The sequence below is a fragment of the Rana temporaria genome, chromosome 13, assembly GCF_905171775.1.
Source record: "Rana temporaria chromosome 13, aRanTem1.1, whole genome shotgun sequence".
Classification (NCBI taxonomy): domain Eukaryota; kingdom Metazoa; phylum Chordata; class Amphibia; order Anura; family Ranidae; genus Rana; species Rana temporaria.
This window is the reverse complement of record NC_053501.1, coordinates 39,773,704-39,796,461: the sequence shown is the minus strand read 5'-3', so window position 1 is coordinate 39,796,461 and position 22,758 is coordinate 39,773,704. Positions and strand designations below refer to the sequence as shown.

Genomic DNA, 22,758 nt, shown 5'->3' with positions numbered 1-22,758 from the left:
AAACTTATGTTTAGGTAAAGCCCCCTTGCCTTTCTCTACATCTAAGATAATTAGATCCAAGCCTCCAGGCTACTAGTTCTCACGGCTCTACAATATATCCTTTTAGTTCACATTGGTTCTCTCGCATCAGGTTAAGTGCAAAATTGCATTTGCACAATTTGCTATGGGTACTACTTGTACATGGAATTATTAACTTGTATCTGACTAGTGCATTTGCATGGAAAAAACAATGTAAACCAGCAGTGTTCCTGCCCGCTGAAGGGATTAAACTTCTAATCCACTTTTTTTAAATTAACCATTGGAGAGGGTATACTAAACAGCCCCTGCAATAGAGAGGCTCTCACATGGCATGCCAGAAGGAGCTGCTTATGCAGTATAACAATCTTTCACAGCCACTGTTGGGCAGAGTGTTCTTCTGCCGAGGGTGCCATAGAGCCTGCAACAATGCCAGGGAGATGGTCTTTTATTACTCCCACTGCCACCAATCCTGGGTAGGGGTTTATGACTTCCATTGACGCCATTGCTTGGGGGCTTTTATTACTCCCACTGACATCCAATGTAGGGCATTTAATACTCCCACGGATCAATGATGTAGGGGCATTTAATACTTGTACTGTTCAATGACGTAGGTGCATTTATTACTCTTACTAAACACCAATTTAGCAAGCTGCCTGCTGTGGGGGCACCTGGCAGGAGGGAGGAGCCAGGGGCACTGGCGTGGGACCCAAGAAGAGAAGGATCCGGGCTGCTCTGTGCAAAACCATTACACAGAGCAGGTAAGTATAACATATTTGTTATTGAAAAAAACAAAAAACCAACAAGGCTTTAATATTGCATAAGCCCCTTCTAATGTTAACGCAACAACCACACTCCATCTCAAAATTCTCCTCTGGGTGCCCAATGGGGGGGTCTCTGGCAGGTAGTCTGTAGGGCCCCATGAATTCTAAAGGCGGCCCTGCTGATCGCACAGTATGGAGGGAGAGGATGGCTCTTTTTCACTGCACTGGCAGCAACCCGCTGGCAAGGCGAAAGTGCAGGGGGGTAGTTTGAGAAAGTAGAGGTTATTGATGGGCCAGCAAGAACTGGGGAGCAAGTGGCCTGCAGTACAGGAGAAGTTGTGTGGGAAAAGGACTACAACAGAAGTTCTATGTACAAAACCAGATGAGACATAAGGAGTCTGAGCCAGGGGAATGAGCAGCCGTGCAGGGAAAACACAAACCAATTAGAAGCAGCAGCAGAGCCTGGGGAGACACTGACAAAGGCAAAGCCGCTCTGTCTATACACAGTTCAGACACCCCAATTAACCAGCCTGCAGCTCAGCCCAAAATATAAAAAAGAACTCCTCCGCTGTAAAGAGCCTGACGGATATTAAGAATTCCATGTTTACTATTTGCTTCACTAACAGATGTGCCTTCTGGGGGGCGCTGTATAAACTGTAGCATCAGCTACATATAGGGATGTAGCTCTGTGTCCCAGCAGCAGGATAGGGACTTCCTTCATACTCTCAGAACAAAACTGAGTAAGGGTTACAGCCTTATTTCAAAATGGATTAAATGGATTATTTTCCTCACAATTCTACAAACAATACCCCATAATGACAACGTGAAAGAAGTTTGGCTGATATCTTTGCACATTTTTAAAAATAAAAGGAAAAACTCACATGTAATGCCAAGCTGCGGTTTCCAAAGCGAGCAAAGTCCTTTCTTGTATTAAGAGAGGTATGGACTCCAGAGACAGAGATATCATTTTGCCCCTGTACAAATCATTAGTAAGACCTCATCTGGAATATGCAGTTCAGTTTTGGGCACCAGTTCTCAAAAAGGACATCGGAGAACTGGAGAAAGTGCAGAGAAGGGCAACCAAACTGATAAGAGGCATGGAGGAGCTCAGCTATGAGGAAAGATTAGAGGAACTGAATTTATTCACTCTTGAGAAGAGGAGAATAAGGGGGGATATGATCAACATGTACAAATATATAAGAGGTCCATACAGTGAACTTGGTGTTGAGTTATTCACTTTACGGTCAACACTGAGGACAAGGGGGCACTCTTTACGTCTAGAGGAAAAGAGATTTCACCTCCAAATACGGAAAGGTTTTTTCACAGTAAGAGCTGTGAAAATGTGGAACAGACTCCCTCCAGAGGTGGTTCTGGCCAGCTCAGTAGATTGCTTTAAGAAAGGCCTGGATTCTTTCCTAAATGTACAGAATATAACTGAGTACTAAGATTTGTAGGTAAAGTTGATCCAGGGTAAATCCGATTGCCTCTCGGGGGATCAGGAAGGAATTTTTTCCCCTGTTGTAGCAAATTGGATCATGCTCTGCTGGGGTTTTTTGCCTTCCTCTGGATCAACTGTGGGAATGGAGTTGGGTGTATAGGATTTTACTGTGTTTTTTAATTTTTGTTTTTTTATTTTTTGTGGTTGAACTGGATGGACTTGTGTCTTTTTTTTCAACCTGACTAACTATGTACATGGGTATTCACAGCCTTTGCCAGGACAATCAAAATTGAGCTCAGATGCATCTTGTTTCCACCAATCATCCTTGAGATGTTTCTACAACTTGATTAACTTGATTGGAGTCCACCTGTGGTAAATTCAGTTGATTGGACATGATTTGGAAAGGCACACACCTGTCTATATAAGGTCCCACAGTTAACAGTGCATGTCAGAGCACAAACCAAGCAATGAAGTCCAAGGAATTGTCTGTAGACCTCCGTGACAGGATTGTATCAAGGCACAGATCTGGGGAAGGGTACAGAATACCATCTCTGCAACACTCCACCAATAAGGCCTGTATGGTAGAGTGGCCAGATGCAAGCCACGCCTCCGTAAAAGGCACATGACAGCCCGTCTGGAGTTTGCCAAAAGGCACCTGATGGACTCTCAGACCACGAGAAACAAAATTCTCTGGTCGGATGATAAACATAGATTGAGCTCTTTGGAATGAATGGTAAGCCAATTCCATCCCTATAGTGAAGCATGGTGGTGGCAGTATCATGCTGTGGGAATGTTTTTCAGCAGCAGGAACTGGGAGACTAGTCAGGATCGAGGGAAAGATGAATGCAGCAATGTACAGAGACATCCTTGATGAAAACCTGCTCCAGCGCGCTCTGGACCTCAGACTGTGGTGAAGGTTCATCTTCTAACAGGACAATGACCCTGAGCACACCACCAAGATAACAAAAGAGTGGCTATGGGACAACTCTATGAATGTCCTTGAGTGGCCCAGCCAGAGCCCAGACTTGAACCTCATTGAACATCTCTAGAGTGATCTGAAAATAGCTGTGCACCGACACTCCCCATCCAACCTGATGGAGCTTGAGAGGTCTTGCAAAGAAGAATGGGAGAAACTGCCCAAAAATAGGCGTACCAATCTTGTGGCATCATATTCAAAAAGACTTGAGGCTGTAATTGGTGCCAAAGGTGCTTCAACAAAGTATTGCGCAAAGGCTGTGAATACTTATGTACATTTTTTTTTTTTTTACATTTTTATTAAATTTGTAAAGATTTCAAACAAACTTCTTTCACGTTATGTGAGGGGTTAGCTCGGTAGTGGGGTGTGTGACCCCTTGGATGGGTTCACCACACACTGAATTTCTACAGACTGGCAGTCGAAGTCGGTTGAAAACAACGTTTTTGGTTTATTTTTTCCATCTTGCTGGAAAACAATTGCAAGCATCCAAACAGCATAAACAAAATCAAACATAAAATAAATCCTAGCCACTCTGGGCGTCTACCTTCCACACAGGAACCTATCTATGGAGTCTAACACAGCCTACTGCTGGGTAGACCGTGCTGGTCATACAGCACAAAACAATAGTCTTTTGATTTTTATCACACAGAAAAATCAATCCTCTCCTAACCTCTTCACAAGACTTTCGGTACTGCTCTCCTTCCTCACAAAGCTTCAGGATGCAGCCAATTAGTGGTAATCCTCTGGGATACTTATAGAGGCCTTAATTGCCTCACTCTGAACAGCTGGAGTCTTCCAACGGCCCCTAGCCTTCCTGGCTACATTTTCCAGCCGATGCCTAATAGCGATTGGTGTATTGTCTAAACAAGGCAGAAATGTATGTTCCGTCTGTGACAACACCCACAGATTTACCTGACTTCCTGTCACAGTTGTCATTATGGATCATAGTTTGTATAATTTTGAGGAAAACAATGAATTTGATCCATTTTGGATAAAATGTGGAAAAAGTGAAGCCCTGTGAATACTTTCTGGACGCACTGTATAGCTTGCTCTGATTAACTAAGGTGGGTGGATATGTCACAATCTCCACCTCAGCTTATTAGGTGAAGCTTTGTATTGGTTGATAAAATACAAAGCGTTCTGTGAATGGCTGATCACTCACTTTTGTTCTGAGAGCATGACGGGAAGTCCCCATCCTGCTGCTGGAACACAGCATTACATCTGCATATGTAGCTGATTCTACATACAGTTTACTCAGCTCTGACAGCGAACACATCTATTAGTTAAGGAAAATGTTCAAGTTTGTTTTTCTTTTACAGTAGGATAACCGTAGCGGCTGTTCTGTATGGTAGATTTTTCTGTTTACAGAATAAGAATAATATTCCTCACTGAGCACTGTGTTGCCAACATATTTAAGGTCTTTGGCAGCCTTAGGGTATTATTAACACAAAGAACATTGCTGCAATATTAAATATTAACATAACAGTAATATCATCTTCAAAAGAGGAAAGTCGGTATGCCTTGTGGCTGGTGAGGACTGCCTTTGTATTACAATGAGAGCCTTTTAAAGTAATCATGTTTTAGCATTCAGTAAAGCGATAGAGGTTCTCCCACTGGAAAACATAGGAGCCCAGAAGCCATGTATGACATTGCTATTGAAATAGGCAAGCATTTTCACTTTGCATCTTATCAGCATAGATGTATTTTGTGGTTACCCTGAAATACTCTTTTAATAATATATTGGCACCCCAAGTGGCTGCAAGGTTTGACATTGGGTGTTGAGGCCCAGTTGTGTTTGTAAATGGATGCACACAAGCTGCTTGCAGTGGGGGGCACTGGGAAGGAAGAATGATTAGCAAGGAGCTCTGGTGGGAGACCCAAAAACAGGAGGATTGGGGGGTTGCTCTGTGCAAAATCATTGCACAGAGCAGGTAGGTATGACATAATTTAAAAGGGAGTATGGGATTTTTTTTCTTTTAATCATACTTACCTAGCTGGATGCAGCATCTGTCCCCCAGCGGCTCTAAAATTGGGAACCAAGCAATCAAACAGTGCTGATCACTCACTTCTCAGAGCTTCAAGAGCAGAGAGCTGGTGACTGTCAGTCTCTGGCTCTCTGCCCTGCGCTCACTAGGGTGCTGGGCTGTGTGGAAGGGGCAGGAGCAACTGGCTCAGGCTCACAGTGGCTCACTGAGAGGCTGAGATGGGTGGCGGTCCAGACGTGGGTGGATCCCAACCATACGGTTGCGGTCTTTCCCAAGCTTAGACTGGCAGTGTGATGTCTGCTGAAAACGGGTCACAGGAGTGCAAAACAAACTGCAGGAGTGAAAAACAAACGGCACTCCTATGATCCACAGGAGCAGTACAGTCAAATGAGCTTTGGTTGTACTACTTTAAAAAAACAATTTACCTTTTAAAACAGTTCCATTCTATCTAGATGCCAAACCTGTTTCTGGCAAGAGCTGCACTTGTAATCACACTGGAAGAAATACCAGTAAAGGTCCAGTTCACTTCTAGTCCATTCACATTGTTTTCAATCCTTGACGAAGAGGGTGTTTTCGGATCTCCAAAATCCATTGGATGCACTTTGGATTGTCCCCCCGACTGTTAGAATAGAGTTGTATCTGGACCTTTTAAAAGTGGTGTGGCACTTTTTGTTACATTATTCTACAAGCCAAGGAGACCATAGAGATGATTTTGAGGTGTAGAAGCTGCCTGCCTGGGAACCAGATTACTTATATCAACATCAATACTTTAGGATAGCAGTACCAACAAGGTAACCTATGGGTTCAGTGCTAGTTTTCCACTTTCCCTGACTTGGTTCCATTCTGACAGGTTCCCTGTAGGTCCAAATATTCAATCCGATCAGAAGAGAAGAGAAGTTCTAGGTTTAACTGGATTAATACGTTAATACAGGGCTCGACAAATCCCGGTCGCCATTTTTTTTTGTGAGCTGGCGCCATCTGGTGATGGCCGTTGGTATTACAAGTTAAGCATTACAAGTTAAACAGCAATTCTAATGTAATTTTTCACTATTTTCACTGCCATCTTCTTCCCTCTAATTAGAACCCCCAAACATTATATATATTTTTTATCCCAACACCCTAGAGAATAAAATGGCGATCGTTGCAATACTTTCTGTCACGCCGTATTTGCGCAGCGGTCTTCCAAGCGCACTTTTTTGGGAAAAAATTACACTTTTTTTAATAAAAAAATAAGACAACAGTAAAGTTATCCCCATTTTTTTTTTATATTATGAAAGATAATGTTACTCCGAGTAAATTCATACCCAACATGTCACGCTCCAAAATTGCGTCCGCTCGTGGAATGCCGACAAACTTTTACCCTTTAAAATCTTCATAGGCGACGTTTAAAAAAATCTACAGGTTGCATGTTTTGAGTTACAGAGGAGGACTAGGGCTAGAATTATTGCTCTCGCTCTACCAATCGCGGCGATACCTCACATGTGTGGTTTGAACACCGTTTACATATGTGTTCGCTTCTGCGCGCAAGCTCGTCGGGACGGGGTGCGTCTAAAGCCAGGCCACGCACGGTTCAACGCTCAGCTAGTTTAGCATGGACTGGCTGAGATTCAAACCGCTAATGGGCAGGCTGAATGTTCCAAGTTGATCGATCAAGTTGGGTACAACCAGCCTTCAGTATTCTCTTGTGATTATCACTAGTGGCTGCTATAACTGCTAGCGATAATCGCCGTCTTCTCCCGGTGAGGACAGCTCCGCCCCTCCTGCCAGGAGAAGACAATTGCGGATTCCCCTCTCAACACTGTGTTGATTGGGGAATCATGCAAACAGGTTGCAGGAAAGAAATTTGCACCATGTATGGCTGGCCTAAGAGCCACTCAAGCTCTGTTACATTCACATGTACTGACACTACACTGATAGGGGGAAACAGCAAAATGAGTAGAGGGATGACTTTATCAGTGCGCCACTGCTGATTTGTCCAATCAGCAGAGTAGGGGTGTGTCCCTGACCAGGTTATGTTGCTGCTGCTGAATGGGGGGTTGAGGATTGGCTTAACAGATCTGAACATTTTTTTAAGGGGGAAATCATTTTCCATAACTATATGTTGTTCTAATGCCGCGTACACACCATCGTTTTCTGCGATGGAAAAATGCGACGCTTTATGTGCTTTAAAAAAACGTCATTTTTCAAACTTCAATTTGAACAACGACGTAGCATACACACCATCGCTTTTTCACAACGCTCTAGCACAGCGCAGTTCCGTCAATCACGCACGACGTCACTATAAAGGGTCGTTTCCATGCGGAAGACGGCCTCTTTTGCTGATATCGTGTTGCTGCGTGTTAGTAAAAGTTTGGTGAGATACGATTCGTGATTTTCAGTGACTGTGCTTTAAATTTCGTTTTCTTGTCTATAAGCTGAAAAACACCTTAACGAATGTGCTGATTCCATTCTGAACAGTCGTTTTACATGAATGAGCGCTGCCGTCTCCTAACTTGCTTCTGAGCATGCGCGGGCTTAAATCGACGTTTTTACGTACACACGGTCAATGTTTAGAACACAGAAAACGACGTCGGCCAAAAACGACACATAAAATTGAAGCATGCTTCAATTTTTTTCTGTCGTTTTTTAGAAGACATAAAACGACGTTTTTGCCCACACACGGTCAATTAAATTGACGTTTTTGAAAATGACGTTTTTTTCCATCGCAGAAAACGATGGTGTGTACGCGGCATAACAGTTTATTGAACTGCTTTCCTATAGTACAGATTGTATATTAAAATAACATGTTTATATTCTTGGCAGGTTTGCACAGTTATCTTTGCTCAGTTTGTAACGGTTATTATTTTGTTCTTTTTTTAGTAAGAAGTTGGATGGAAAAGCTAAAAGACAAGGTAAGAGTTTTCTGTGTTTTCTTTTAATTATTTTAATGGGGTGAAGAAATTTCAAAGGAACCTATTGCAGGAGTTTAACAATATGAATATAAACATGAATCAATAGGAATGATTGTCACCATTAACAAATCACTTTATTATCTTTTGGGATTGTTTTTCTGTCCCATAAAAGCCTAATGCCGGGTACACACGGTCAGATTTTCCATCGGAAAATCTTTGGACGGAATTTCGCTCAAGCTTGGCTAGCATACACACGGTCACACAAAAGTTCTCTGAACTTTCGTCCGTCAAGAATGCAGTGACATACAACACTACGACGAGCTAAGAAAATGAGGTTCAATGCTTCCGAGCATGCGTCAAATTGTTTCCGAGCATGCATCGGAATTTTGCACGTTTGAATTGCTACAGACGGATTTTTTTTTCGTTGGAAAGTAACACTAGCGTTTTCTCTTTGTTAGGATGAGAAACATGAAAACAAAGAAGGGCATTATAATAATAATAATAAAACAATACAGAAATGGCTACATCAGTTTGATTTGGGTAAGGGTCAAGCTTAGGGCCAAAGGTCATGGTCAGGTTCAGGGCTGTCGCAATTTGAATGACAATTGCACGGTCACATAACACTGTATTCAAACAAAATTTTATAATTTTCTTCCCACAAACAGAGATTTCTTTTGGTGGTATTTGATCACCTCTGCGGTTTTTAGTTTTTGTGCTATAAACTTAAAAAGACAATTTACATTACTGATAGGGCACTGATTGGGACTATTGTGGGCACTGATCGGCACTGTTGTGGGCACTGACAGGCATTTATTAGGGGACAGGCTGGCAGGTGTTGGGCATTGATTGGCACCTTTTGATGGGGCCTGTGCTGATAATCAATGTGCTGATTATCAGCACAGACCCCCTCCCAGAGCCACGGATCAGGTCTCCCTGTCAGTGTGAACCGAGGAAAGACATTTACTGGCATTTCCTGGTTTACGCAATGATCACCTTTGATTGGTCACAGCTGATCACGTGGTAAGACGCCTCTGTCAGAGGCTTCATACCACGATTGGAGTTGGTGTGTGAGAGATTGACACACAGCACCTCCGAATGCCGTGCTGCGAGCCCCCCTGGGTGCACGCCGGCTGTGATATCCTGATCACGTCATATGACGTCCAGTCAGGATATCACAACCCATTTTACACACCCCCCTGTGACGTCTGTTCTTTGCACACGGCACACATTCTCCTTGGAAGTCCATTTTTGGGCATGCTACACACATCTTCTTTCCATGTGGCATGAAAGTCTCCTTATGTCAAACAGGGATTCCCATTGAAGCCCACATGGGCAACATTCTCTTCAAACCCATATAAGCTCATACGGAGAGAGAGAAGGAGGAGGGGGAGGGGGGTTTTGAGTGAAGCTGTTTAGAAATGCAGTAGGAGGAGGGGATGACATCTGAATAGCTCTTTGCCTCCTTTCAAGCTGATATGTACTGTGTCTTTAAAATATTATTTGTTTCTTCATGTAAGGATAACAACAGTATTGTAGTATATACCCATACATAATAACTCTATATATCTTATATAGATCAAGCAATAAAAGGAAATAAAATAAATAAACGATCTAATGAAAGAAAGAAAACTAATTAAATAATTAGCTTAACACAAAATAGAAATTTTAGTACTTCCATCACATGGGAGACCAGATATAATGAATGCAGGTTCTGGGTTTAGTAACACTTTAACTGTGGACAGCTGACTGTGACTCCTTGCAGCTTTACAGCTGGCTGCCCACTGTGCATGTGCAACATGCGGCGCACCCAGTGATTGGTCCTGCAGTCTCCTTGGATCTGTGATGTGTCCCAAGAGGCAACAGGGGAAAGAGGGGAGGGCCAAACGTCCGCTCAGACTGGAAGTGGGAGTGGGTACCTGTCAAAATCAGGTGACCATTCCCTGCCCCCAAAAAATGTGGTAAAGGAAAAGGGAGGAGCAAAAGACGAACTTTCCCTTTTGGGTGAAGTTCCACTTTAAGCCGAATAAAGGGCTTGTTCATACTTGCTCTGCTGTCTATTCAGTATGGGCATTGGGCATGGGTTGGGAGTTTGGTGGACACCTTGCTTTCTACAACATTACAACACAAGGTTCTGTTTACCTTTTTTTTTTTTTTTTTTTTTTATACTTTATTGAAATGTTACCAACCAGACGGACAGAGAGCTCTAATACAGTATGGAAAAATGCAGACTTCATTGTGGTGTGAATAGGGCACACAGAAAACAATGGCTTTCTGTGCTCCCTTGCAGAGACCTGCATTTTTTAAGTACGGAAAAACACAGGTTCTCTGCGCTAATGTGAACAAGCCCTTCAGAAGGCAAAATATGGTCCAAGTTAGTATGCATATATTAAAGTTTAGCTTTTTTTTTTTGTTATTTGATGAATGTCCCAGTTAGCCAGAATATACTTTTCTGATTCTCCAACCAGAACCATATGCTATTGCCAGCGCTGCATTTACATTAATCTCCTGAGGTCACATTATCGTGTCTGATGTTTCATATGGAGCACAGATACTTGTTTGCTTCTGAACAATCTAATAAACTCCAATAAACAAGCCATCCAGAGCACACACATCTTGATAATTGAATCCAAATCTCCGTAGTTACTCCCAGTCACTGACAGCCTGTGCTTTATAATTAAACAGTCAGAGACAGCTCAGTTTTGGTGCACTGCAGATTAATCTGCATACCTCCCCAGCTTGCTGACTAATTCTAGTGGACATTGATATAAATGTTCTATTCTGAGACAGTGCGTGGTAGGAGCTTGTTACAGTCCAGCCTTGATTGGAGAAATGTATGATTTTTAGACATTTGGCCTTGCAGACGTATTATGCTGCTCATGTTATCCATCTATAGTGGGAACCGACTCACAGACTTGGTGACGGGAAGCGATATTTTAAAGCAGTGCTTGGTAAAGTAGACCGAGAAATAAAAAGTGTTCTACTGTACTGTATACTTTGCCTTTTTTGGGAAAAGTAACAGACTCACTTTAACCACTTCAGCTCTGGAAATGTATCCCCCCTTCCTGACCAGGCTGTTTTTTTTGTGATACGGCACTGCTTTACTTTGACTCAATATTTTGGAAACTCTTTTCAGTCAAGGCACCATTTAAAATTATGGACAGTCTCGAGGCACCCTCCCAATTTATGGACAGTCTCGAGGCACCCTCCCAATTTATGGACAGTCTCGAGGCACCCTCCCAATTTTTGGACAGTCTCGAGGCACCCTCCCAATTTTTGGACAGTCTCGGGGCACCCTCCCAATTTATGGACAGTCTCGAGGCACCCTCCCAATTTATGGACAGTCTCGAGGCACCCTCCCAATTTATGGACAGTCTTGAGGCACCCTCCCAAATTAGGGCAGTCTCGAGGCACCCTCCCAAAATATGGGCAGTCTCGAGGCACCCTCCCAAAATATGGGCAGTCTCGAGGCACCCTCCCAAAATATGGGCAGTCTCGAGGCACCCTCCCAAAATATGGGCAGTCTCGAGGGACCCTCCCAAAATATGGGCAGTCTCGTGGCACCCTCCCAAAATATGGGCAGTCTCGTGGCACCCTCCCAAAATATGGGCAGTCTCGAGGCACCCTCCCAAAATATGGGCAGTCTCGAGGCACCCTCCCAAAATATGGGCAGTCTCGAGGCACCCTCCCAAAATATGGGCAGTCTCGAGGCACCCTCCCAAAATATGGGCAGTCTCGAGGCACCCTCCCAAAATATGGGCAGTCTCGAGGCACCCTCCCAAAATATGGGCAGTCTCGAGGCACCCTCCCAAAATATGGGCAGTCTCGAGGCACCCTCCCAAATTATGGGCAGCCTTGGAGGCACCCTCGCCAAATCATGGGCAGCCTTGAGGCACCCTCGCCAAATTATGGGCAGTCTTGAGGCACCCTCGCCAAATTATGGGCAGTCTTGAGGCACCCTCCCAAATCATGGGCAGTCTTGAGGCACCCTCCCAAATCATGGGCAGTCTTGCCTAAACCCCATAGTGACAACGTGAAAGAAGTTTGGTTGAAATCTTTGCAAATGTAGTAAAAATCTAAATATGAAAAAAAAAAAAAAAAAATCACATGTACATAAGCCTCGAACATGACACTCAAAAATGAGCTCAGGTGCATCCTGTTTCCACTGATCATCCTTGATATGTTTTACAACTTGATTGGAGTCCACCTGTGGTAAATTCAGTTGATTGGACATGATTTGTAAAGGCACACATCTGTCTATATAAGGTCCCACAGGTAACTGTTAATGTCAGAGCTCAGACCAAGCCATGAAGTCCAAGGAATTGTCTGTAGACCTTTGAGACAGGATTGTATCGAGGCACAGATCTGGGGAAGGGTACAGAAAATTTTCTGCAGCATTGAAGGTCCCAATGAGCAGAGTGGCCTCATCCATAAATTGAAGTTTGAAAACCACCAGGACTCTTCCTAGAGCGGGTCACCTGGCCATACTGGGCATTCGGGGGAGAAGTCAGCGTCCCTTAGTCAGGGAGGTGACCAATAACCCAATGGTCAATAGGACAGAACTCCAGCATTTCTCTGTGGAGAGAGGAGAACCTTCCAGCAGAACAACCATCTTCAGCATTTCACCAATCAGGCCTGTATGATAGAGTGGCCAGACGGAAGCCACTCATCAGTAAAAGGCACATGAAAGCCCGCCAGGAGTTTGCCAAAAGGCACCTGAAGGACTCTCAGATCATGAGAAACCAAATTCTCTGGTCTGATGAAATGAAGATTGATCTCTTTGGCCTGAATGCCAAGCGTCATGTCTGGAGGAAACCAGGCACCACTCATCACCTGGCCAATACCATCCTTGCAGTGAAGCATGGTGTTGGCAGCATCATGCGGTGGGGATGTTTTTCAGTGGCAGGAACTGGGAGACTAGTCAGGATCAAGGGAAAGATGAATGCAGCAATGTACAGAGACAAGACATCCGTGATAAAAACCGGCTCCAGAGCGATCTGGACCTCCAGACTGAGGCAAAGGTTCATCTTCCAACAGGACAACATTCCTAAGCACACAGCCAAGATAACAAAGGAGTGGCTATAATTTGATAATTTATCAAATTGCTGTAATGTCTGTTTTTCTGGGGAGTGTATTGCTTTTATTTTTCATTTTAATCAGGAGCAACAACCGGAATTAGGTTTGTTCCAAAGTTTCAATAGATGACACTTAAAATATAAAATTACTGCATCTAAATTACTCTTATATTTAACAGTCATCTTTATAAAATTGCCAGGGTGTTAATTTTTTGGGGGAAAGCCATTTTGCCTGTCATCCTCTGATACAGTATTTATGGTGTATTACCCCCTTCACTTCTATACAGCACAATGGCTCTAATAGCTCATTTGCGACCTCATTCAGGCATGTCTCAGGTCATTGTCTGACCTGCTTTGTTGCCCATCTAGTTTATAATGCAGACAATCAGCAACAAAGTGAAGTCCTATATAAAACTCATTAAGCCACCTACAGACTATAGTTCACCAGCGAACCAGACTCAACGATGCTGTGCATTTTATACGCCTCTTTGGTTTTCACTGATTGTACCCTTTCTTGGTAATATATTTCAATCTATCTCCTCCGTTACCCAGCTTTCCAATTTTAAACTGGAATTGCTCCTTAGTATTGATCCAGCCCCCGCTTTTGTAAATTGCAGGCATCCAGTTTCATTAATCTGCCCCTCTATCATTCTGCCCTTTCCAGTCCGTATGTGCAGTGAACACTTCCCTGCCTAAAATATATATCAACCCAACTATTAAAATCCCATATAAGTTCTGCATGTTAATATAATGTGTCATTTTCAATATTTCTAAATATGCAGCTTCATTAAAAAAATACCATGGTGATCCGGCCATACAGGTTATTGTTCAAGTACTTCTTGTTAAAGATTGACAACACACTGTACCTGCCTTCCAATTGTACTGTGACATGAGCTGGACTGAAAAAAAGGAGAAACCGTGTTTTATGAAAAGAAAAAAAAAAAAAAGGCCATTCTCAAATGTTGTTTAGTGATGACTATATCTATCTTAATAATGGTATTGTGTATTGTTAAATGTTCAGCTTCATTACATCTTTGAGACTAAGTTGTTGGCGTCAAGAGATGCATTATTAATTGTAACTAATCAGTAGATAAACACGTTGTTTTACAGACTGTTATATAAAAACCATCAGAGCACTCCATCCATGAAATGAAATTGAATTGCTCATTGATTTTGTATTCATGAACTATAGTATAGGTCTTTTGGTTACTGTAGCTTTCTGTAACTATCACTAGACTGAAGAGAAATTCCAACTAAGGTAACTTTACAAGTCTACATGAATAAATATGATGGATATCCCAAGAGAGTTTGATTCCCAGTGGAAGGTATCATCTCAACAAATACACAAACACAATTCCAAAAAGAAGATAATAGGACTTTTGATATACCACTGGGACTAAATACATCAACAGGAAAGGAAAAAGTGATAAAAACAAGTAATTTTTTATTGTGTACAATTTGACATTTACTGTCCCTAAAATTAAAAAAAATACAATAGTTTAGAACACTAGTTTTACAAGTATTATAGTAAGTAATGATAAAAGCATTTGGCAGATGTCTCCACTTCCTTGTACGCCGTGTAAACACTTGAGCAGAGATAATAGCCTTGTACTGAAATCTGAGCAAACAAGATACATATTAATATATAATGGAGCCAAAATACATAAAATATTAAATTAAATATGAACTATTTCTGAAAGTCTGAAATACACCTTCTCCTGGTCTTACTCCCTGTAGATTAGACTAGTACTTTTGTGGGTCAATATATAAAATGTACCTGAGGGTAACACTTTTAATGGTTCCCTGTAGTGGAAATTAAAAAAAAATGCTTTCGAGGCACGCGGCCTTTCATCAGAATAATTACATATGCACGGAAGACATGCCATTTTTAAGCTACACGGTCCCGTGGTAATGCAGGAAAATTCAAACAAGATAGCTCAGCTGGTGGATGTGGATTTCTAAGAAAGTATTGTTTAGGTGACAGATTGCCATGGTACACAGAGTCTTATTCTGCACGGATTCAAAGGCTTGGTGTAACGATCAATACACGTAGGTGTTTCCTAGGGGGCTGTTGAAGCCCAACTCAAATAAAAAAGTTTTTTTTCTTTGTGTTCAAGTAGGGAATTGTAAGACTTTAGGATGTCAGCATGGATAAATAGACGAGAAGAGAGGGTATGACTTTAAAGCCCATCATACACTGATGAAAATTCAGCCGGTCCAATAGGGACTGTCATGCCGCATACACACCATCACTTTATGTGATGAAAAAAAACTAAATTTTCTGTGAAGTAAAAAACAACGTTTTTGAAACTTCAATTTTCAAAGACGAAGTTGCCTACACACCATCGTTTTTCTCACAATGTTCTAGCAAAGCGAGGTTACGTTCTCACCACTTTTTCCATTGAAGCTAGCTTCTGGGGATGCGCGGGTGTAAAAACGTCTTTCCTGACTGACTCCATGGCAGCCTACGTGTGGGTTAATCCCGCCTCCTCTCCAATGCTATAGGACCCCATACCCATAAAAGTCAGCTCACCTATCAGTACTGTGTTCCTTTTTTGTCCTCCTCATGGACCTACATCACGTTTGTTCCTGCTGGCGTCCGTTTGGAATATTTCCTGAATTTTTGGCATATCATCCATGCGGTACAGCTCAGGGCTGAGCTACGAGTTGGCCTGTGCAATTCTTTGGCAGTATACACTCCATAGAGAAGAAGGGATCTGCCGCTCCAGCTGAGTGCACTAAGCAATCAGTGTCCTCTCAGAAGCCTGGGTGCAGGCAATGCATGGAAACAAAGCTTGAAAGGAAAAAGGTGAACAAATGCACTTCCAAAAATATATACCCCAGTGATGGAATGGAGGTTGCCACGGTATGCCTGAAGGTGGACGCATCAACGGCTGGCAAGGTCTGAACCTTTTTCACTTCCTCCATGGCAGTCGCCTCTGTGTCTATTTGTTTGTTTGTTTCCCTTTATTTTCTGGTACTCTCCGGTACCTCTGTGTCCCCTCACGGCGCATGGAATGCATTTGCGTTCCAGGGTGCCACGGTACTTCCGGGTCACGGACGCTGCCACCGCTCTGCGCATGTGCGGGGCCTCTGTGATAGTGAGGCCTGGCTCTCGTGTTCACGCAGTGGCAGGTGGTCCGGCGACCGCGCAGGTGCCGTTAGGCTGTCTTCACGGCGCAGGCGCAAGGTGGAGGGGGCGGTGACGTCACCAGGCCGGGGATTCAAATGTCTGCCTCCTGTCAGTGCGGGAATTTTCCTCAGACAGTGAGCGGTGGCTTCCCCCATGCTGAGTCTGCACCAGGATGCACTATATGTAAAAAAAAAAAAAAAAAAAAAAAAAAATACAAAAAAAAAAATGTATATTTTTGATAATATAAAAACAAAAAATAATAATAAATAGATGTTTTTTCTTCTGGTTGGCTTCCCTGGCCTGGGTAGCATTTATGGGTCATCCGCAGACTGTATGTATTTTTTGCTGACGTCCTGTCCAGAGGTTATGGACAGGTCACTGCCTTTTTGCAGCCAGCCCTTGCGCACTGGGTAGGTGCAGGCAAGGGGAGGGGGCTGAGGTTGCATTCTCAAGGGTTTGAGATTGCGTTTGGTGTCCCCACCCCCCAATCTTTCTTTTGCAGCTCTTTCAAAAGATCGGACCAGCAATTTGTGGTCCAGGATGTCCGAGACCTTGCCAGACCACAACTTTCTCCATTTATTGTCTAGATCTAGACGAGATTCGCCGTCTAGACAGAAGAGGAGAAGTCACATTCCTCCTGCAACTGGAGGTGAAGCCGCATTCCTCCTGCAGCTGGAGAAGTCACATTCCTCCTGCGGCTGGAGAAGTCGCATTCCTCCTGCGGCTGGAGAAGTCGCATTCCTCCTGCGGCTGGAGAAGTCGCATTCCTCCTGCGGCTGGAGAAGTCGCATTCCTCCTGCAACTGGAGAAGTCGCATTCCTCCTGCAACTGGAGAAGTCGCATTCCTCCTGCAACTGGAGAAGTCGCATTCCTCCTCCGACGAGAGGAGAAGTCGCATTCCTCCTCCGACGAGAGGAGAAGTCGCATTCCTCCGACGAGAGGAGAAGTCGCTTTCCTCCTCCGACGAGAGGAGAAGTCGCATTCCTCCTGCAACTAGGAGAGGTAGCATTCCTCCTACATCTAGGAGACGCAGCATTCCTCCTGCAACTGGAAGGAGACGCAGCATTCCTCCTGCAACTGGAAGGAGACGCGGCATTCCTCCTGCGACTGGAAGAAGACGTGGCATTCCTCCTGCGACTGGAAGGAGACGTGGCATTCCTCCTGCGACTGGAAGGAGACGTAGCATTCCTCCTGCGACTGGAAGGAGACGTAGCATTCCTCCTGCAACTGGAAGGAGACGTAGCATTCCTCCTGCAACTGGAAGGAGACGTGGCATTCCTCCTCCAACTAGAGGAGACGTTGCATTCCTCCTCCAACTAGAGGAGACGTTGCATTCCTCCTCCAACTAGAGGAGACGTTGCATTCCTCCTCCAACTAGAGGAGACGTTGCATTCCTCCTCCAACTAGAGGAGACGTTGCATTCCTCCTCCAATTAGAGGAGACGTTGCATTCCTCCTCCAAATAGAGGAGACGTTGCATTCCTCCTCCAAATAGAGGAGACGTTGCATTCCTCCTCCAAATAGAGGAGACGCTCCATTCCTCCTCCAAATAGAGGAGACGCTCCATTCCTCCTCCATTCACCTTACCCACTGCCGTGACAGCCTCCCCAGAGCCTGCTGGGGATATGGGACACGAGTCCCGGAGGGCAAGTCCTTATGTGACCAATGTGATGCCCAGGCGGTTGAGGGAAATAGAGACTGGAAACTATGAAGTATGAAAAGTCTCTGGTGAAATATGTGGTAGATCAATCCCTAAAGAAATGGGATACATCCCACACACGGAGCCAGTCCACCATTCTACATGGCTCCTTGGCTGATGCGGCCCAAAGGATTTGGATCCTTACAGCCCTACGCTGCTTCTCCGGATTCTTCGGTCAGCGAGATGGAAGGTGATGTAAAGTGTCAGCGGCCTTGATGGCTCTTTGGCTCCCCCACTAGTCAGGATGGTTAAGGAGACCCTTAGGTGGGTGGACCCTTCCACCCCCGGCTAAGCGAAGAGGTTCTTTAAGATTCTTATGGAGTTAAAGGATATCATCGGAGTGGACTATGGTGGACATGAAAACTGCTTCATCAAAAAAAAAAAAAAAAAACATTTCCAGAGTATACCCCTTCATGACAGAAGAAGTGAAGTCTCTGGGAACACTCCCCCCCATAGTTGCAGCATTAATACGGTTGGCTAAATGGGTTACCATTCTTTTAGAAGATCCTGCGTCCTTCAGGACGGGCTGGAGAGAAGAATAAGCCAAGACCCAAGAAAATCTATGGGATGGCTGTTGACCTGACCTGGCGCTAACAGCTATGGCTAAGGCTTTGGAAACCTGGGCAGAGAACATATGTCTCCATACTCAAGCCTCGGTCACGGTTAGTGGGCCTTATACTTACGTCTTCCCCAAGGTTAGGCGTCTGTTTGATCGGAAGAGTTTCTAGTATGGAAGGTTCTGAACGCTCGGGAGAAGCTCACCCTTAAAGGCCTGGCTGAAACTTCTGGCACATCTGTGTGGACTTAAATCGTTGAAGTCGCAGGGAGCAGCGGTACATGTCCCAAGGGACGGAAATTCCCAGGGGGTATACCCCCCCCCCCCTCTCTCGTAGCACAAGAGAAAAGGTTTATGGCGACCAGTGACAGTCTTAGCTTACCTAAACAAGTATATGTAGTATGAAGGGTCAAATGTAGACTCCGTCTGGCTATTCTTAATCCACTTAAAATACTTACCTCCATGTTCTGGTGGCGAAGGAGTTTCTCAAATACCTCCGGTTGCAAGTTGGACGATAACATCTACATTTCATCTTCCTTCCTTTTGGGCTGTCAACCCCACCCAAGTCTTCTCTAGAATTCATCTGGCCATAGTGGCTCTCATCAGAACGTACGTCCTTTCACTACTTCAACCTCCTGTTGCTGTCCCAAGACAAAGGGTAGCTGCTGGTTCACAGGGAGAAGGTAGTCTCCACCTTGGCCAGCTGTGGATGGCTAATAGATCAGTGAAAGAGCCACCTAGAACTAGTCCAGCGCCCGCTGTACTTTGGAGCCCAGCTTTGTTTTTTCTATAGTGGAAGGCACCATCCCACTCCCAGTGGGGAAGATCTCGTTTTTTCCAGAGGAGAATTAAATTTCTCTTCATGGCTGAAGACCTCATGGTATCAAAGATTATCGGCCCAATGGGCTCCACGATCTCTATGGTCAAGTGGTCCCTGCAGACGTACGCCCTTCTTTCCAGCTAGGTTGTCGACAGCAACGGAAACCAAGGGGCAACAGTCAACCTATTTCACGTATCGAGTATGAGGGGCAACCTCTTCTGGTGGCTTCAGTTCTAAACCGGCGTAATTGCCCCATCTCATGGGTCATGGTCACGACTGATGCCAGCAGTTCCGGTTTGAGAGCCCTCTGCAGAATGGATCCTGCTCCAAGACAAATTGGCTATGCTTCTTCTCATCCCGGGCTAGATCGTTCTGGAGCCTCAGGCAGCTTAGGGTGCCCTTCAGTCCTTCTCCCGTCTCCATAAGGGGGAGTCAGTTTCATTAAGAATGGTCGACACCACGGCGATCTCCTATATGAAGAGTTTGAGGGAGCACTCGGGGGGAGGTCAAGCCCATTCTGTCTTGGGACCAGAAGAACCTGTCCAGCATTTCAGCGGCTTGCATCCCCGGAGCCCAGATTGTCCAAGCGGACTTCCTGACGCGTATTCGGTTAAACACCAACAAGTGGTCTATTCATGTGCAGACATTCAAGTGGATCCTGTTCCTGGGAAGTCAATTCCGAAGTGGATCTATTCTCTTCACTGGCAACTTCAAGCTTAAGAGGGATTTCACTCAGGGCCGTACAGTTAAGGCCTCCGGTATGGATGTCCTGACAAATCGATTGGGTTCCAAGAGGGCATACGCCTTCTGACCACTCGCATTCATCCTCACGTTCCTAAAAAGACCTCATGCGGAAGCGATCTAAGTGATGGTAGTATCTCCTTATTGGCCGCACAAGCTTTGATTTTATTTTCCCTCCCTGAGCTAGCTCAGCTTTTGGGATCAGGTGCCTCATCCTCTCAGGCTGGATTCTTTTTTCCTCGAGGGTCAGTTCTGCACCCCTGTCCGGTTTGGGTGCGCTTTAAGTCTGTTTTTTTTCATTCTCATAAGCTCTAAGGAAATGGGCATGAATTAGGTATTTAGGGAGGCTGAGCCTCTGTCAAGAATGATTGCGGCCTGAATCGTTCAGTCCATCCAACAAGCTTGTAGAGTCGAGGGCTTGGCTCCTCCGGAGCCAGTGAAGGCACTTTCCACCAGGAGTATGGTGGTTTAATGGACAGCAGTCCAGCACATTGCTCCAGATGTTATCTGTGAAACGGCCCTATGGCCTCCATTAAGACCTTATGTCACTTTTGTAGTGAGCCTGCTTCGCTATCTTCTGTGATTTTGTATTTGTAAATCCTGTTGGTTGACGGGTCAAATTTTCTGTTCATCATACCCACCCGTGTGGTTTGGCTAGTTATTTCCCACACGTAGGCTGCCATGGAGTCAGTCAGGAAAAGGGAAAATTTATTATCAATACTTACCGTAATTTTCCTTTCCTGATGGACTCCATGGCAGACGGAGTTCCCACCCTAAAGGTTAATAAGGGGTCCAAGAGTCGGCTAGTTACGGAACACAGTACTGATAGGTGAGCTGACTTTTATGGGTATGGGGTCCTATAGCATTGGAGAGGAGGCGGGATTAACCCACACGTAGGCTGCCATGGAGTCCATCAGGAAAGGAAAATTACGGTAAGTATTGATAATAAATTTTCCCTTTTTTAAACGACGTTTTTTGCTACACATGGTCAATTTCTGTGAAGTAAAAAACGACGTTTTGAAAAACGACACATAAAATTGAAGCATGCTTTAATTTTTTTTGGTCGTTTTTTACAAGACATAAAACAACGTTTTCCCCCACACACGGTCAATTAAAGTGACGTTTTTAAAAACGTCTTTTTTTTTTTCATCACATAAAGTGATGGTGTGTACGGGGCATAAGAATTTTTGATCAGTGTGTGCTCTCTCCCCTGCTCCACAGCTGTCAGTTGTTTAATCAACTTCTGTTGATGAAACATGTTGGAAACATTTTCCTTCGTTTAGCAGCTGCAGCCAGTCATTAGTGTATTCCTACCCAGCATAGGGGTATAATAGAATGTCCCAACTCAAAGAGAGGCAGCAAAGGTATTCCTCCATCTATCTTTTGTGTGTAGCTGGCTGAACAAAAAAAAATAACATTGTATGGCCAGCTTTGACTTGGTTATGAACATTATTAGACGGGTGCCTGTCAGCTTTAACAAGACCTAGTTTGTTGGTCCTGGTGGATATTCAGGTGCCCAGCTGTCAAGCAGTCACCCCTAGAATGAGTACCAGGATGCCTTATCTGGGTATCTTCCACTACTTTCCAAGATTTCAAAGCTCATATCATTGGGCATAAAGTAGGAAAGAAAGGTAAATGTAACAATGAATTGACATTTTGTAATTATTATGCCTACCAGGCATAATAAGCTTCAGACAGTAGTTAGAGAAACACAGTAAAAAATAAAAAGTAATCTCTCTAAGCTCATGAGATCAGACACATCAGAAATTATTTCTTATAGATAATAACAATGATTATAACAATAGTGGTATGTGTGCAAAATGATAAGATATCTGAAAAAGTACCTGGTTATGGTAGGGAAAAGACTCTAGGACTAATGAAGTTTAAAGCCGCGTACACACGATCAGTCCATCCGATGAGAACGGACCAACGGACTGCTGTCATAGGTTAACCGATGAAGCTGACTGATGGTCCATCGCGCCTACACACCATCGGTTAAAAAAACGATCGTGTCAGAAAGCGGTGACGTAAAACACAACGACGTGCTGAAAAAAACAAAGTTCAATGCTTCCAAGCATGTTTCGACTTGATTCTGAGCATGCATGGATTTTTAACCGATGGTTGTGCGTACTAACGATTGGTTTTGACCTATCGGTTAGCAATCCATCGGTTAAATTTTAAAGCAAGTTGGCTTTTTTTTAACCTAAGGTTAAATAACCTATGGGGCCCACACACGATCGGTTTGGACCAATGAAAACGGTCCATCAGACTGTTATCCTCTGGTTAACCGATCGTGTGTACAAGGCCTAAGAGTCAGGTGTAGTATCCAGCTGGATGGAACAAGCTTTGTTGAAGACAGGAGAGCAGACTATCCCCCAGCAGGGATGGATGAGTAAAGGGATGGGTGGAAAGGTGGATCATAGCGTGAAGTGCAGCAGTGGTCATCAGATCTGGGGAAAATCCTTGTGGGTATGCAGAAAACATGAGTGGCCACAGCGGACATGTTAATAAAAGCATGTATCCATTTATTACACAACATAAGTAAACACTTATATTCAAGTAAATTAAGTTGTGTTTGAGCTTTGAACATAAGATAGCTGAGTGAACCGGCAAGCAGCTGTCATGCACAAGATTGTTGACCCACCCTAGAGAAGTAAAGACAGCTGCGT

General features: G+C 44.2%; 1 protein-coding gene across 3 annotated transcripts in view; it reads left to right on the top strand.

The window, feature by feature from the left end:
* ARMH4 (armadillo like helical domain containing 4) overlaps nt 1–22,758 on the top strand; it is a 219,699-nt gene that overhangs the window by 176,512 nt on the left and 20,429 nt on the right. For all 3 annotated transcript variants that reach the window (XM_040332893.1, XM_040332890.1, XM_040332891.1), the window contains exon 6: nt 8,038–8,069. In XM_040332893.1, the coding sequence (XP_040188827.1) occupies nt 8,038–8,069 (32 nt within the window). The remainder of the gene's footprint in view (nt 1–8,037; nt 8,070–22,758) is intronic.